General features: G+C 37.7%; 1 protein-coding gene across 1 annotated transcript in view; it reads right to left on the bottom strand.

The window, feature by feature from the left end:
- The window catches only part of POLR1E (RNA polymerase I subunit E), a 29,452-nt gene extending 18,209 nt beyond the window's left edge, over nt 1-11,243 (bottom strand). The window contains exons 1-3 of the mRNA XM_069085262.1: nt 11,045-11,243; nt 8,212-8,315; nt 482-558 (exon numbers count right to left, since the gene is read on the bottom strand). Of these exons, the coding sequence (XP_068941363.1) occupies nt 482-558; nt 8,212-8,315; nt 11,045-11,108 (245 nt within the window). The 5' untranslated portion in view covers nt 11,109-11,243. The remainder of the gene's footprint in view (nt 1-481; nt 559-8,211; nt 8,316-11,044) is intronic.
- Nucleotides 11,244-15,140: the final 3,897 nt, after the last annotated feature.

The raw sequence follows: 15,140 nt of genomic DNA, 5'->3' as shown, positions 1-15,140 counted from the left end.
TCAGATGGGGTAGCTGCATCAGTTTGTGTTATTTAAATGTTTTTCTTCATTGTAAGAAGCAGTTCCATGATGGGGATAGAGATGGAAATTGGGAAATGACTGTGGTGTTTTTAAAAAGCATCAATAAAACATTCAAAACAAAAAAGGCAGTTTTTACTTTCACACATATACCAAACCTCACATAACTTCCTATGGTGATTCTGGAGAGTACATTTTGACAGATAGTACAGATTTGCAAATCATGCTATTCTTTAAATCAAACTAAAATCATCCCTCCAAATTTATTTACCCTATTTTTTTTAAAAACCTTCCTTTATAGTGCAAAGTAAAACTTTAAGCTAGCTCTGGTAAAGTTATCATAAGATAGGAATTAGTGAAATTTTTCCCACTGCACCAAGCAACCAGCTCTTTGTACCACGGAAGGCAAGTGGAGCACCTTCCCCCACTTCCACAAACAACGCCCCCCACCAAACTTTCACACCTGCATAAATTGTTGCATTTTAGGGCTCCAGTACCAAAGTTGTTTCCTACATAGGAAAGTCTGTCTGTTTCAGCAGCCTAAAAATTGAGGAAAAATGAGAAATTATTTTATTATCAGTATCTAAAAGGTGTCTGCCATTGTTTTGTCTCCTTTCCTAAATTGATCCAATATTCTAGGGACAGGATTAGACACTGTTAGACAAGAATGGGACATTCTAAAGCCTGGAGACTGGGGCCTTCAAGATCCGTGGGCTTTAAGGCGGCTGAACTACTATTTCATTTAAAAATAAACTATAAGTCAAGATCAGTTTTCAAGATAATAATGGCACTCATGGCACTTATTATCAGAGTCTCTGATATGAATGATAGCCTTGTGTCTTCTGGGTAATCCACAGTAACACTGGAGCATCTAATATTTATTAGATCATAAAATATATTTTAAACTTCAGTAAAAGTGATCCACAAACCACAGCTGACAGTATCATAAAAATTGAAATCTGGCAATAAAGAATGGCATTTGACTTAACTGATGAGTTCAATTATGAACTGGTATTTTTAAAAAAATGAGCTGTTGATTCCTGTTCAAAAACCATAGTCCTTACTGAGGCGACACTGACCCCTGGTGGCTTGTTCCGGTTCTGCACCCCCACTAAACCAGCTGAGAGGCTATGGTGTCCAAAAAAACCCCTTTCACCTTGGCTCTTCATCCAAGAGAGTGATGAAATTCAGACGAGGTTGAGAATGCAATTCTTCTTGAATCAAGATTTGCTAGCCTACCCTAAGCATACAACATGTTTTCTATTATAAAGAAAAGCCTTCAGGCAAGCCAAGTCAATTCCCTCTAAAGTCATCTCTAGAATTCAAGACACAAATATTTTCAGAGGAAATGTCAGATAAAAACTTTTTTTTTTTAGGGCAGGTAGGTGGCACCAGTGTGATAGAGCACCAGGACTGGAGATAGGAAGACCTGAGTTCAAATCCTGCAAGTCACTTTACCCTGTTTAACTCAGTTTCCTCATCTGTAAAATGAGCTGGAGAAGGAAATGGCAAACCACTCCAGAATCTTTGCCAAGAAAGCCCCAAATGGGGTAATGAAGAGTTAGACACAACTGAGTAACTACTAAACTAATTTTTTTCAAATTACAGAACCTTTTTTTAGACCATCAGCTTCTGTTCATTTTCAGTATTGTAGTTATCAACATATAATCTTTTTTCTTTTCTAAAAAATGTCCTTTTTTTTATTCTGAACACAAAATAAAAGACTATGTTGATAAACTCAGTACTGAACATGACTGTAAAATGGTATCGTGTCACTTAGCCCCACACTCCCAACTGCCCCCAAACAGGAAAAATCAAACCCCTGTAACAAAACAAATTCCCACACTGCTCATGTCAGAAAATGTTGGTCTCATTCTACCCCAAGTCTATCACCTCTCTACCCAATGGTGGAGAACATCAAGATAGGATCTGTTCTTTAAGCAGGAGCAAAGTCATTAGAATAGGAAGCCTCAACAACTTCAGCAAATATGTTATCTTAGAAATAATTCTTACTTTTAATAACTGAGGCCTAGAAGTAGACACTACCTTTGGGCACAGATATTTGTGCTAATTAGGGCTCGGGACAGAGAAGCTAAGGAGCGTAGGTAGAGGCCCCTTCAATTCATGGTGGTGACAGAAGGCAAGTGGGCTCATGTTGTCTGAGAGGTGAGGCTATGTGTCCCCTTCAACAAATAAGAGAGACAGAGAGAGAGAGAGAAAGAGAGAGGGAGAGGGAAAGAGAGAGAGAGAGAGAAAGAGAGAGAGAGAGAGAGAGAGAGTGTGTGTATGTGCATGTGTGTGGTGTGTGTGTGGAGGGGAGGAGAGGGGAAAAAAAAAGGCTGGCAGAACAATGGGCTTATCATCTCTTTCATGGTCACAATATAGGGTCATGATTTTGTTTGAACTTGTATTCATTTCCAGATAAAATATCTTTCTTCAAATACAAAAGACAGTGCTCAATGCTAGCTATACATCTATATTTATATCTCTCTATATGGAATGTAAATGTCTCTATTCCCCTCTATCAGAGAAGATAACTAAATGCTGATTATGTACACTAGATAAAAACAAAGGGAAGGTTTGATAAATTACCCAGGAAATTTGAAAAGTGGGTATAGCAAAACAAAACAAAATCCAAATCATACGTACACTGTGACTGAATAACCTAAATTATTTGCCTACAATCTGTAAATTCACCAGAAACTCACTGAATTATGTGCCTTAATTAGGCTGTGGCTGTTGAGGCCAAGTCAGTTTTCATGCAATTTGATAAAAACCAAAAACATAATCTTTCAGAAAGTGATTGTTGAATTCTTTTAATTTCTATTTTACATGCTGGATTTAAGATATAAGAAGTTTTCCTCTATCATTTCTTGGAATATAATGCCTAGACTTTTTTGATCGTGGATTTCAGGCAGCCCAATAAATCTTAAATGATCTCTCCTTGATCTATTTCTAGGTCAGTTGTTTTTCCAATAAAATATTTTACATTTTCTTCTTAAAAAAAAAAAAAGAAAAATAAACAAAAACAGATACAAGATTTGCCAAAATAAATAATTAAATAGTTAAATTAATAAATAAAAGTTTAGAAATCAATGAAGCTCAGTACTAACATCTCAGAATCAGGAACCAGAAAAGGTTAGAACAGTGGGACAAATCCAATAAGATGAAATTTAAAAGAGATAAATAGATAAGTGGCTGAAGAATTTGAATAGGCAGTTTTCAAAAGAGTTATTAACAACCAGGAATAAGCCAGTCAGTTTGTTAAATAAATGCTCAAAATCACTGATAAGAGAAATGCTGAAGTAAAAATAACTAAGGTTCTGCCTCAATTCAACCAGACTGGAAAAGATGACAAAGGCCAAAACAATAAATGGTTGAGGGGCTGTGGTAAGGCAAGAACATTAATCCAGTGTTAGTGAAAGAATGAATTGGTCTAACCATTCTTGAAAATAATGTGGAACTATGCTAGAAAAATCACTAACTGTATATACCCTTTGTCTTAGTAATGCCACTATTGGGGACATATATCCAATGAATGTCAGTGAAGTTTTACCATGTATACAAAATATTGGTAGCAACATTTTTTAAAATATTATTTTATTTTTCCCTATTACATATGAAAACAATTTTTAACATTTTTAAAAAGCCTTGTGTTCCAAATTCTATCCCTTCACCTACCTCGACGTGAATGGTAAGCAATCTGATATAGGTTATGCACATGTAGTCATGTAAAACATATATATATATATATATATATATATTTTTTTTTTTTTGCTTTTTGGAGGGGAAGGCAGGGTGGTTGGGGTTAAGTGACTTGCCCAAGGTCACATGGCTAGTAAAGTATTAAGTGTTTGAGGCTGGATTTGAACTCAGGTCCTCTTGACTCCAGGGCTGGTGCTCTATTCACTGCACCACCTAGCCACCCTGTAAAACATGTTAGTCATTTGGTGGAAGAAAACTAGAAAGGAAAGGAAGCAAGCAAGCAAGCGTCAGTCTGTACTCAGATGCCATAAGTTCTATCTCTGGAGGCAGAGAGCATTTTTCATCATAAGTCCTTTGAAACTGTCTTGGATCACTGCATTACTAAGAATAGCTAAATCATTCACAGTTGATCATCATACAATACTGCTGTTATTGAGTACAACGTTCTCCTGGTTCTGTGTACTTCACTCTGCATCAATTCACTTAAGTCTTTCCAAGATTTTCTGAAATCATCCTGCTTATCATTTCTTATAGTACAATAATATTTCATCACAATCATATACCACAACTTGTTCAGCCATTCCCCAATCCCCTCAATTTCCAATTCTTTGCCACCACAAAAAGAGCTGCTATTAATATTTTTGCACAAATAGGTTCCTTCCCCTTTGTTTTGATCTCTTTGGTGTAGTGAGTGGTATTGCTGGATCAAAGGGCATGCACAGTTTTACAGCCCTTTGAGCATAGATCCAAGCTGGATAGTCATATTGCTTTCATATCACCTTCATTTCTGAATTTATCTATCTAACCTCTACTATTCATTAAACAAGCCATCCCTTTCGACAAAAGGAAAAAAAGGGGGGAGGAAAGTAGTTCATCAAAATGATGCACATCAATTGAGTCTGATAGTACATGCAATGTTCCTTACCTACTGTCATAGACCACTGAATAAAAGAGAGAGAAGTAAATTTTCCCAACTCTTTCCAAGGCCAATCTAGATCATTATTAACCATACAGAATTCTGTTTCACTTTTTTTGGTCTTTCTGCACTATAGTCATTATGTATATTATTATTCTACTTCTGATCACTTCATTCTGCATCACACAAATTGGTACCAGTCTTCACACGTTTCTGCATGTTTGCAATTTTTTTTGTGTTAAAAACAGAAACAGAGTGGATGCCTATATACTGAGAGGGGCTGCACAAGGTATAGCATATGAACATAATGAAATGTAATGGAACAGTATGCTGTAGGAAATAATGATCCAAGGGCAGGTGGGTGGTGCAGTGAATAGAGCACCAGCCCTGAAGTCAGGAGGACCTGAGTTCAAATCTGGCCTCAGACACAACACTTACTAGCAGTGTGACTTGGGGCAAGTCACTTAACCCCAACTGCCCTGCATTCCCCCCTCTAAAAAGAAATAATGATCCAGCTTCTGGGATAAAAACTCACTATTTGACAAAAACTGCTGGAAAAACTAGAAAATAGTATGCTAGAAACTGGGCATAGACATCTTACACCATACACCAAAATAAAGTCTAAATGGGTTCATGATCTAGGTATAAAGGGTGACACTGTAAGCAGTCTGGGAGAGCAAGGAATAATTTACCTGTCAGATTTATGGGGAAGGGAAGAATTATAGAGAGCATTACGAAATGCAAAATGGGTAATTTTGATTACGTTAAATTGAAAAGTTTTTGTACAAACAAAGCCAATGTAACCAAGATTAGGAGGGAAGTAGAAAATTGGGAAAGAATTTTTATAACCAGTGTCTCTAATAAAGGCCTTATTTCTAAAATATACAGAGAACTGAGTCAAATCTATAAGAATGCAAGTCATTCCCCAATTGGTAAATGGTCAAAGGATATGAACAGGCAGTTTTTAGAGGAAGAAATTAAAGATATCTATAATCATAAGAAAAAATGCTCTAAATCACTACTGATTAGAGAAATGCAAATCAAAACAACTCTGAGGTATCACATTTCACCAGTCAGATTGGCTAACATGACAAAACAGGAAAATGATAAATGCTGGAGATGTGGGAAAATTGGAACACTAATGCATTGTTGGTAGAGTTGTGAACTGATCCAACTATTCTTGAGGGCAATTTGGAACTATGACCAAAGGGCTATAAAAACGTGCATAATATCCTTTGACCCAGCAATACCACTTCTAGGGCTGTATCCCAAAGAGATCATGGAGGTGGGAAAAGGACCCATATGTACAAAAACATGTATAGCAGCTCTTTTTGTGGTGGCAAAGAATTGGAAATCAAGGGGTTGCCCATCAATTGGCGAATGGCTGAACAAGTTGTGGTATATGAGTGTAATGCAATATGATTGTGCTATAAGAAATGAGGAGCAGACAGACTTCATAATAACCTGGAGAGACTGCTATAGACTGATGCTGAGTGAGAGGAGCAGAACCAGGTGAACACTGTACATAATTACAGACACACAGTATTTGTGATGACTGACTTTGATAGACTGGGCTCATCTCAGCAATGCAAGGTTATGAGACAACTCCAAAGGACTCAAAATGGAAAAGGCTATCCACATCCAGAGAGATTTATGGAGTCTGAATGCAGATTAAAGCAAACTACTTGCTCTACCTCTTTTTTTGTTTTGTTTTGTTCCTTCTTCTCATTGTTTATTCCACTGGTTATAATCCTTCTTTACAACTTGACTAATGTTTAATGTGAAGGTATTTGTAGAACTTATATTGGATTGCATACTGCCATACGGGGGGAGGGGGGAAGAAGAAAGAAAAGAAAATTTGGAACTCGAATCCTTGTAGAACTGAATGTTGTAAACTAAAAGTAAATTAATTAATTATTAAAAAAAATAATAATTGTGAAAACGTCAGAGAAACTGGGGAAAACAGCATGGAGCTGTTAGGACAATGGACTCAGCTGAGAAAGGTGGGTTCAAATTCCACCTTAGACACTTAGTATCTCCATGACTCTGGAGAAATCACTTACCTAACCTCTTTATGTCTCAGTTTCCTTATCTGTAAAAGATAAGGGGGCTAGACATGCTGGCCATTAAGATTTCCTTATGGCTCTAAATCTATGATTCTATAATCTGAATAAAATGATGAAAAGCAAGGAGAACAATTTACATAATGACCACAATAACATAAAGGAAAATAACAGAAAGACATCATAACTCTGATCAGTGCAGGGACTGGACAACATCAGAGGACACACCTTCCTCTTTGTGGCAGAGAGGTAAAAGGATACAGATTTGGATGCAGAACCAGGCATTTGTAATCAAAGACTGAGAACTGGGAGAGACCTACTTCATCCAATCCTATCAATTCACAGATAATAAAACTGAGGCCCAGATAGGTTGACTTCACCAGAATCACACAGGTAAGAAGTAACAGGGCTAAAATCTGAACCCAGGGATTTTAAAATGCTGCATTTTTCCCACTGTATATGCTCAATTTGCCAATTTGATTTGCTTAACTATATTTTATAGGAAAGATTATGGGGAGATACATCACTGAAAAGTGAAACATAAAAAGCATCAACAAAATATTTTTAAAATATTTGGGGATAAATGTAAAGCCTTGTACTTAATTTTTTTTTTTAAATCCTCTAATACAGGATTGGAGAGATGTGGATAAATAGCAGTTTCTACGAACAACTTAGAGGTATTAGGTAACTACAACCTCGATTATGTCAATAACATATGACATGGTTACAATAAAGGGATCTTAGACTATATTCACAGAAGTTAATAATCCCATTACAGTCTGTACTGATCACAGCACATTTGAAATTCAACTTTATTCAGTTCTGGGCAATCACTGTAGGAGGAGCACCGACAAACCAAAAAGTACATGTAGAAGAAGGAGTACAGAGATGATGAATGAAAAACAAGGTTATGAAAATCAACCAAAGGAACTGAAGATACTGAATTGGGAAAAGACAGGGAAATAAGAGCTATCTTCAAATATCTGAAAGACTTTCACGTACAAAGGGGTTGAGATTCATTTTCCTTGGCCCCAGAACAGAACCAGGAACAACGGACGCTAGCAGGTTTCAGTTCAATGTAAGAAAGACCATTGCTAGCTTTCTTCAAAGATCAGCTCAAAAGTCACCTCCCATGAGGCCTTTCTTGATCTTCACCTTCTACCCAAAGATGTTGGTGCATCCTTGCCTGTACCCCAAATGACTATGTATATACTTATATGTGTACATGATGTCTCCTCTGATTGTATATATAAGTGCCTTTTAAAGTCAAGAAGTACTTCATTTTTATCTTTGTACCCCTATCACCTAGCAGAGCCAAGCATGAAATACTAACTGACTGGATTTTAAACAGCTTATGAATATTTTAATCAGTTTCCCCCAGGACCCCATGAAGCAAAACTGTTAGAATTTTGAATCAGTGCCCTGTTTCCAAGCACACACCACCTTGTAAAAAAAGACAATCTTACCTGGTCCTGCAAAAACTGACAAACTATAGGCAAAGTGACTTACCAGTATCCTTCTGAACTTTTTCCTGGGGTTATTGGTATCTTTGCTCTTATATAAGGAAAAATTCACATTTTCAGAATTCTGGAGTTTCCCATTTGAAAACTGAACTGTAATACACAAAAAGTGATAAATGAATATAGAGTGGATTTTTTAAAAAAATTACATTAATGATAAAGAACTGTGTTTACAATATTAAAAACAGAAAATTACTTAAGAGAATCCCCAGTTCTGGACTATAGTATCTATGAATGTCACAGAAAGCAAATCCTATCAGATCCAGCCTTCCTTTACATGGGAGAGGAAACAACAGAAAAAACTAGTTTTGTCAAGAAAGAATGAGAGGATGATGGGAGATCAAGAATTAGGGAAGAGTCATGGTGGTTTTAAAAAAATTGACTAGGTCCTGAGGGAGAGGCTAAATGAAATTTGATGGCAAAAAATAAAGGAAGTTTAATGACAAACTTGTACTCTGGTAAAGTATAACTGGAAAACAAGAAAAACAAATCAGAATACAATAACTAAAAGTAGGAGAGGAAAACTGAAGGTGGCATCATTCTCTGTAGTTGAATAACAAATATAAGGACATCTCAGAACATCCTCCCTAACCAGGCCACATATAAACTATAAACTACTATGTAAAAGAGCTATTGGTGTTATTGTGCATTTTACCAAGATGGTCATCCACGATGAGAATGGGAAGTGGAGAGAGAAGATAAGGGACTAGTTATTGAAAAAAGAAAAAAAAAATCCTATCAATACATAAACATTGGTGTCTCACCTAGCTATGGCTAAATACATTGAGATGGGCCATAGGAAAGAAATTCTGATGCCAGCTGAAGTGGAAAAATGGTAAAGATTGAGGGGAAAGAGAGAAGCCATTCTGACTTCTCCCTCTTCTAATCCATCCTTCACACCACTACCTGCTGACTCTTCCTTACAGCTCAGATGGTCAGTCTACTTACTTTTTTTTATACATAATGTGGTAACTTGGGGGGGGGGGGGAGACAAGCATAGTTCGGTGACTTGTGCAGTCATACAGGGTAAGTGTCCAAGGTCAGGTTTGAACTCTGGTCCTCCTGACTCCAAAGTCAATGCTCTATCCATGACACCACCTAGATGCTTCAATATGGAGACTTTCTGGATGGTCTACAATGTAGAACTCAGACCTTCTTCGCCTTATTAGAGGGGTACCTTGGGGCAAGAACTATGTATGGGGCAAGAGATCCACAGTAGAGGGAACTAAGTTAGGGATGTAGGATCCCCAGTGGTAAAACTTTTCTTTTGGTGGGGGGTGAAGAGCCATGCTTTCTACTTTATACATTGGAGGTCATGGAGATCATGAGGTCTACTACATGGTTGTTATAATCAAACTCATTGTCATGCCAGAAAATGAGTTTGACAAAATGGTCATTAAGGGCAATATCAATTCCTGCATAAAACATAGGAAAGTGGGTGCTGCTGTTAAAGTCACAGGTTACAATCTGGTCCTCTGGGTAGCCCAAGATGTCCTTCAATGGACCCTCTGATATTTATTTCACCATTTTCTTGATTTCATCATGTTTGGTTTCTCCAGGCAGCTGGGTGGATCCACAAGAGATTCAATGGAATCTTGCCCAATGCTTTGCCTACAATCTTAGCAGCACCAATGGTAGTAAGGATAATGTTTTGAGCAGTTCCAGGCCCATCATACCACAGTTTGATGGATAGAGGGGCCATCTACTATCTTCTGCGTAGCAGTCCTTCTACAATGCCTAAGCTGTCATGAATAACCTTGGTTAGGAGGCCAAGTAGTTGGTAGTACAAGAGGTATTACTGAACATCTTTATGGAATTATCACATTTCTTATGGTTCATTCCTGTCACAAAGAGGCATCAGCAGAATGGACAGAGATAATAACCTACTTAGCTCCATGCTTGAAGTGGGCCCTGGTCTTTTTGACTGTGGTAAAGACAGAAGTAGACTCTACTACATACTCAGCTCCAACAATTCCCCATTTAATATTGATGGGATTACCCCACTGGGAGACAGCAATAATGGCTTTTCCATGGATCACCAGCTTTCCATTCTTGGCTTTGACAGTTTTCTTGAACTTGCCATGGGTGGAATCACTTTGGAACATATCAACAAGTAGCTGAGCTCAAGGAAGGGGTCACTGAAGTGCATAATGCCGATTCTGTCGGTGGTGAGAGCAGCCCTGCTTGCCAGGAGCCCAATATGGCCAAATCCATCAACTCCAACCTCCATCATCTAGTCTCAGAGGTGTAGAAGCAGATCCTGGCACAAATCCTGGAGCCACAATCAATCAACTTAACTATCTTTTAGACATTGGAGAAATTGTGGGCGGGGGAGACACAAGGATTAAAAACAGCAGTTCAGAAACATATTGAGGGATGGTAGTACCTGAGCTGGGTCTTGAAGAGGAAGATTTCAACGGACCAAGAATCTGTTAATGGCTGCCTGACTTGTACTGAACAAAGGGCAATCTTATCCAGGCATTCAAGGCTCTCACAATCTATTAGTACCGTGTATTTCCCAAGCATCTCTCATCATTCTCTTCCTAGAGAGCGAGGAGTAAGTACAGTGGATAGTGTGGGACTTGAGTCAGGAAAAGCCAGCTTAAATCCTGCCTCTGACACTTACAAGCACGGTGCTGGTAGGTGCTGGCACAGAGACATGGGCAGATGCTCCAGATGTCGCCAGCATCTCCAGACGCTCCAGCTGGGGGATGCACTTTTCTCACAACCCCTAAGGTGGGTAGCAAAGCTGTCTTACTTTCCCCGGTTACTGGAACGAAGGAGCCCCTGCCTCCCCCGGCCCCTAGGTTTGGGAGCCTTACCCAGAGCAGCCTTCTGCCCTTCGCCCGGCTCCCCGCAGTACTTCCAGGTCGCAAACGCAGACATGGCTGGAGCTGCTCCGCCGCCAACAATCCTCACTCCTCTAGTACCCACACAGCTCACATGTGGAGTCTCCAGGAAACCGCCCCCCAAATCCTGCTTCACCCGGAAGAGGTGGGACCACCGGGCCGGAAAAACCTCCCTACCCAATCCCTCCCCCAAGCTCCGCCTCCTAAAGCGTAGCATTTCAACCTCGTATTCTCAAGTCTGCCGGTTGGTTGTCTCCCTATAAGCCCCGCCCCCGACGCCTACCGGTTGGTCCTCTTCTTCTCAATCCTGCTTCCTACGGGTATCTGGTTCGTCCCCTCCTCTCAAGCCCCATCCCCCGAAGCCTGTTGGCTCTTCCCCTCGCCCGAACTATTGGCGGGGCTGTCTGCGCATCCTCAAGCTCAGGTTTACGGAGCAGTGTCGGCGCGATCCCGGCTTCCGGGAGTCCTGTACCCACCGAAGAGGGTTCCGAAGCCGCGGGAAGTCTCCTCCTAGAGACCGTCTAGTCCTGGCCGCCCCCTTCTCCCATTTTTGTTTTTGTTCAGTCGCCTGCGACCCCACTTTACCCTATTTGGGGTTTTCTGGGCAGAGATACTGCAGTGGTTTGCCATTTCTTTCTCCATCGTATTTTACAGATTAGGAAACTGAGGCAAATTGGGTTAAATGACTTGCCCAGGGTTACACAGTGACTAAGACCGGATTTGACTCCAGGGTGGGCACTCTATAGCGGCTGAGTGACTGGCCCGAGTCACGCCTTGTCTTTTGGGGTCTCTCCGTTAGGACTTCTCTCACCACCTCTTCTTCGATGCACTGCCAGGAATTTGCATTAGGACCCCTAATTTCTGGTTGAATGATCCTGGGCACGTCACTTAACTTCCACCTGCCTCATTTTCCTCATCTATATAATGGGGATAATAATAGCGTCTACCTTGCAGGGCTGTTGTGCGGATAAAATGCAAACTTTAAAGCGCTTTATAAATGCTACCTACCTACCTGTTCTTACCAGTTTCCCCATGCCTTCTGCACACCATGAAATGTCAGAGCTGATCACAGTCTCTTTAGATTAATGCCGGCAAAACCTCCCGGTATAGGAGCTTTCTTAGGAGGATTCTTAGTATTTAGACCCACAAGAGACTCCAGAGATCATTTCTTACGTCCCACAGACTCAATTTACAGAAAGTCTCAGAGAGTGAAAAAGTCTTTGTCCAAGGTCCTAAAACAGTGATGCAAAAAAAACAATAAATAAATACTTATTTTTTATAAAGCCCAAGGACAGGTCCTCTGATTACATAGCCCTGACCTTTCTGCTATAAGTAGGGATGAGGTAAAAATCCATTTTGTGATTTTTCAATGTAAACTCCACTTGCCTGTCTAGTTAAAAAAAAAAATAGAAAGAAAGAAAACCAAAGGGATCTTCAACACATCATTACTAATTACCATTTAGGAAAGGCAGGTGGGAGGCATTAAAGAAAAAAATTAAATAATTCCTAAGAATTGGTTAATCAAAGAACGAATCATAGGAACAAGTAATTTCATCAAAGAGAATGACAAACATCAAAAGATTGGGTATGTAACAAAAGCAGTACTCAGTAGTAAATTTATAACTAAGTCTAAATATTGAGGAAAGAGAAAGAATAGATTGACAATTTGAGTGTACAGCTAAAAAGTAAATAACAGATAACAAAACAAATTATGAAAATCAGAGTTTAACAAAATAGAAAAATCACCAAACTGATAAATGAAATTAGGAGCTGTTTTAATAATAATTACAAAGTTAACTAGTTCCATTAAAAATAGAGGAAAAAGTAAATTTCCAGTATAAAAAATGAAAAAGAATTTATAACAAAGTAAGATAAAATAAAGGAAGGGATCAAATTATTTTGCCCAATTATATGTCAACAAAGAGAAAACATTTATTAAAAAACTTAAATACTCATTAAAAGAAGGTAATAGAGAACTTAACACAATATCAGAAAAAATAAATTGAACAAGTCATAAATGAACTCCTCAAGAAAATCCTCCCAATGGATTTACAATTTAATTTTATCAAACATTTAAAGAATAGTTAATTCCTTATTATACAATTCTTTTTGCAAAAAATAGGAATACAGGTTTACTACCAAACTTCTTCTATTATACAAATATAGTCGTGATACCTAAACCAAGAAGAGAAAAAGAAAAGAAAGAAAATTATAGACTGATATCCTCAATGAATATTGATACAAATTATTAAATAAAAATATCAAAGAGGCTACTTATTTATATTTATTTAAATTTAAAATATATTTAATAAAGTATATATATATAAATACATATATAAATAAATAAAATATATTAAATTAAGTGTATTTTAAAAGATTATATACTTGAGCAGTTTACGGTAGATTTATACCATGACTATAAGGGAGGTTTAGGAAAACTACTATTTATAGTTTATAACACATCATATAATAACAAAAATTACAGTTATACCAATAGGTTCTGAGAAAACTTTTAATGAAATTCAAAGACGGTTTCTGTTAAAAAACACACAAACCAACAACCACACACACTAAAAATTACAGGAATAAAAATACCTTCCCTTAAGATAGTAAATAGTATTTATGTAAGACAAAGAGCCAACATTATAGGTAATGGAGAAATTCCATAGTCCTTTATAAATAAAATCAGAGGTGAAGTAAAAATGTCCATAGACACCACTATCATTTAATACAGTGCCAGAAATGGTAACTATAGCAATAAAACAAAAAAAGAAATGGAAGGAATGAGCATAGACAAATAAGAAATTTTTGCAGAGGATATGATGGTCTATTTAGAAAATTCTAAAGAGTCAAATAAATCATTAATTGAAACGGTAATATTTTCTCGAATACCTGGCTCTGAGTGATAGAAGAATAAGGGACATAGGAAGAAGGCTCTTGATGATAAGCACCAAGGGCCCTTTTCTTACACAGTCCAAATTCAGGGGCTTTCTCTCAAACTTCTCAACTTCCTTACAGTTTTTGACAGTACTCATCACCCTCCCAGTAGACACTCTTTCCTCTCTAAGATTTCTAGTACTATTCTTTTTTATTTTTTTCCTATCTTTTTGACTATTCCTTCTCCATTTCCTTTTCTGTATCACATCCCTTAATCATGATATTGTCCTGTGCCTTCTCTTTTTTCTACTTTCTCATTTGGTGACCTCATTGGCTGCCATAAATAATTGTCATTTCTGTGCAGATAATCCTTATTTTTTAAAATATATTTTTATTTCATTAAATGTTTCCCAGTTACATTTAAATTTTTAAACGTTCTTTTACAAATATATCTTATTTCATTAAATATTTCTCAATTACATGGACAAAAATTTTGACATACATTTTTAAAAATTTTGAGTTCTGAATTCTTTCTCCCTGCTTTTCCACCCCTTGAAAAGGTGGGAAAGTAAGCAATATGATATTGATCATACATGTGAAGTCATGGAAAATATATTTCCATGGTAGCAATATTTAAAAAAAAAACATATCAAAAGAGAAATAAGGTGGAAAAAAGTATGCTTCAATCTTATTATATAGATGATTTTTTTAAATCTACATCCAGCAAAATCTCTCCTCTGATCTTCAAGTTGTGCATCTTTGGCCACTTATGGGAAATTTCAAACTGATTGTCCTGCAGTCATCTTAAATTCAACATGTTCCAAACAAAGCTGATTCTCTTCCTCCCCCATCCCAAAACAACACTCTCTGAACACCCTTATTTCTGTCAAAGGCACATGTCTTCCCCTATTAGAATGTGCGTTCCTTGAGAGCAGGGACTGTTTTGCTTTTTTCTGTTTCTATTCCCAACACTTAGAGTGGAACTTTACATTTAGTAAGCATTTAACAAATGCTTATTCATCCATTGTGTCACCCAAGGTCACAACATCAGTGTTGTCTTCCACTTCTTACTCTCTCCACCTCATATGCAATCATTTGCCAAAATTCCTTGTTTTCACTTCCCCATCATCTCTCACTTCCATCACCTTATTTTTACTTGGCCACTAGTTCAGACTCTTGCCAAGTTTTGACT

The sequence above is a fragment of the Petaurus breviceps genome, unplaced genomic scaffold, assembly GCF_028583685.1.
Source record: "Petaurus breviceps papuanus isolate PSGF00001 unplaced genomic scaffold, PetGlider_PUasm1.0 175, whole genome shotgun sequence".
Taxonomy (NCBI): domain Eukaryota; kingdom Metazoa; phylum Chordata; class Mammalia; order Diprotodontia; family Petauridae; genus Petaurus; species Petaurus breviceps.
Note: the sequence above shows the minus strand (reverse complement) of the source record. Positions and strands in the feature narration are given on the sequence as shown.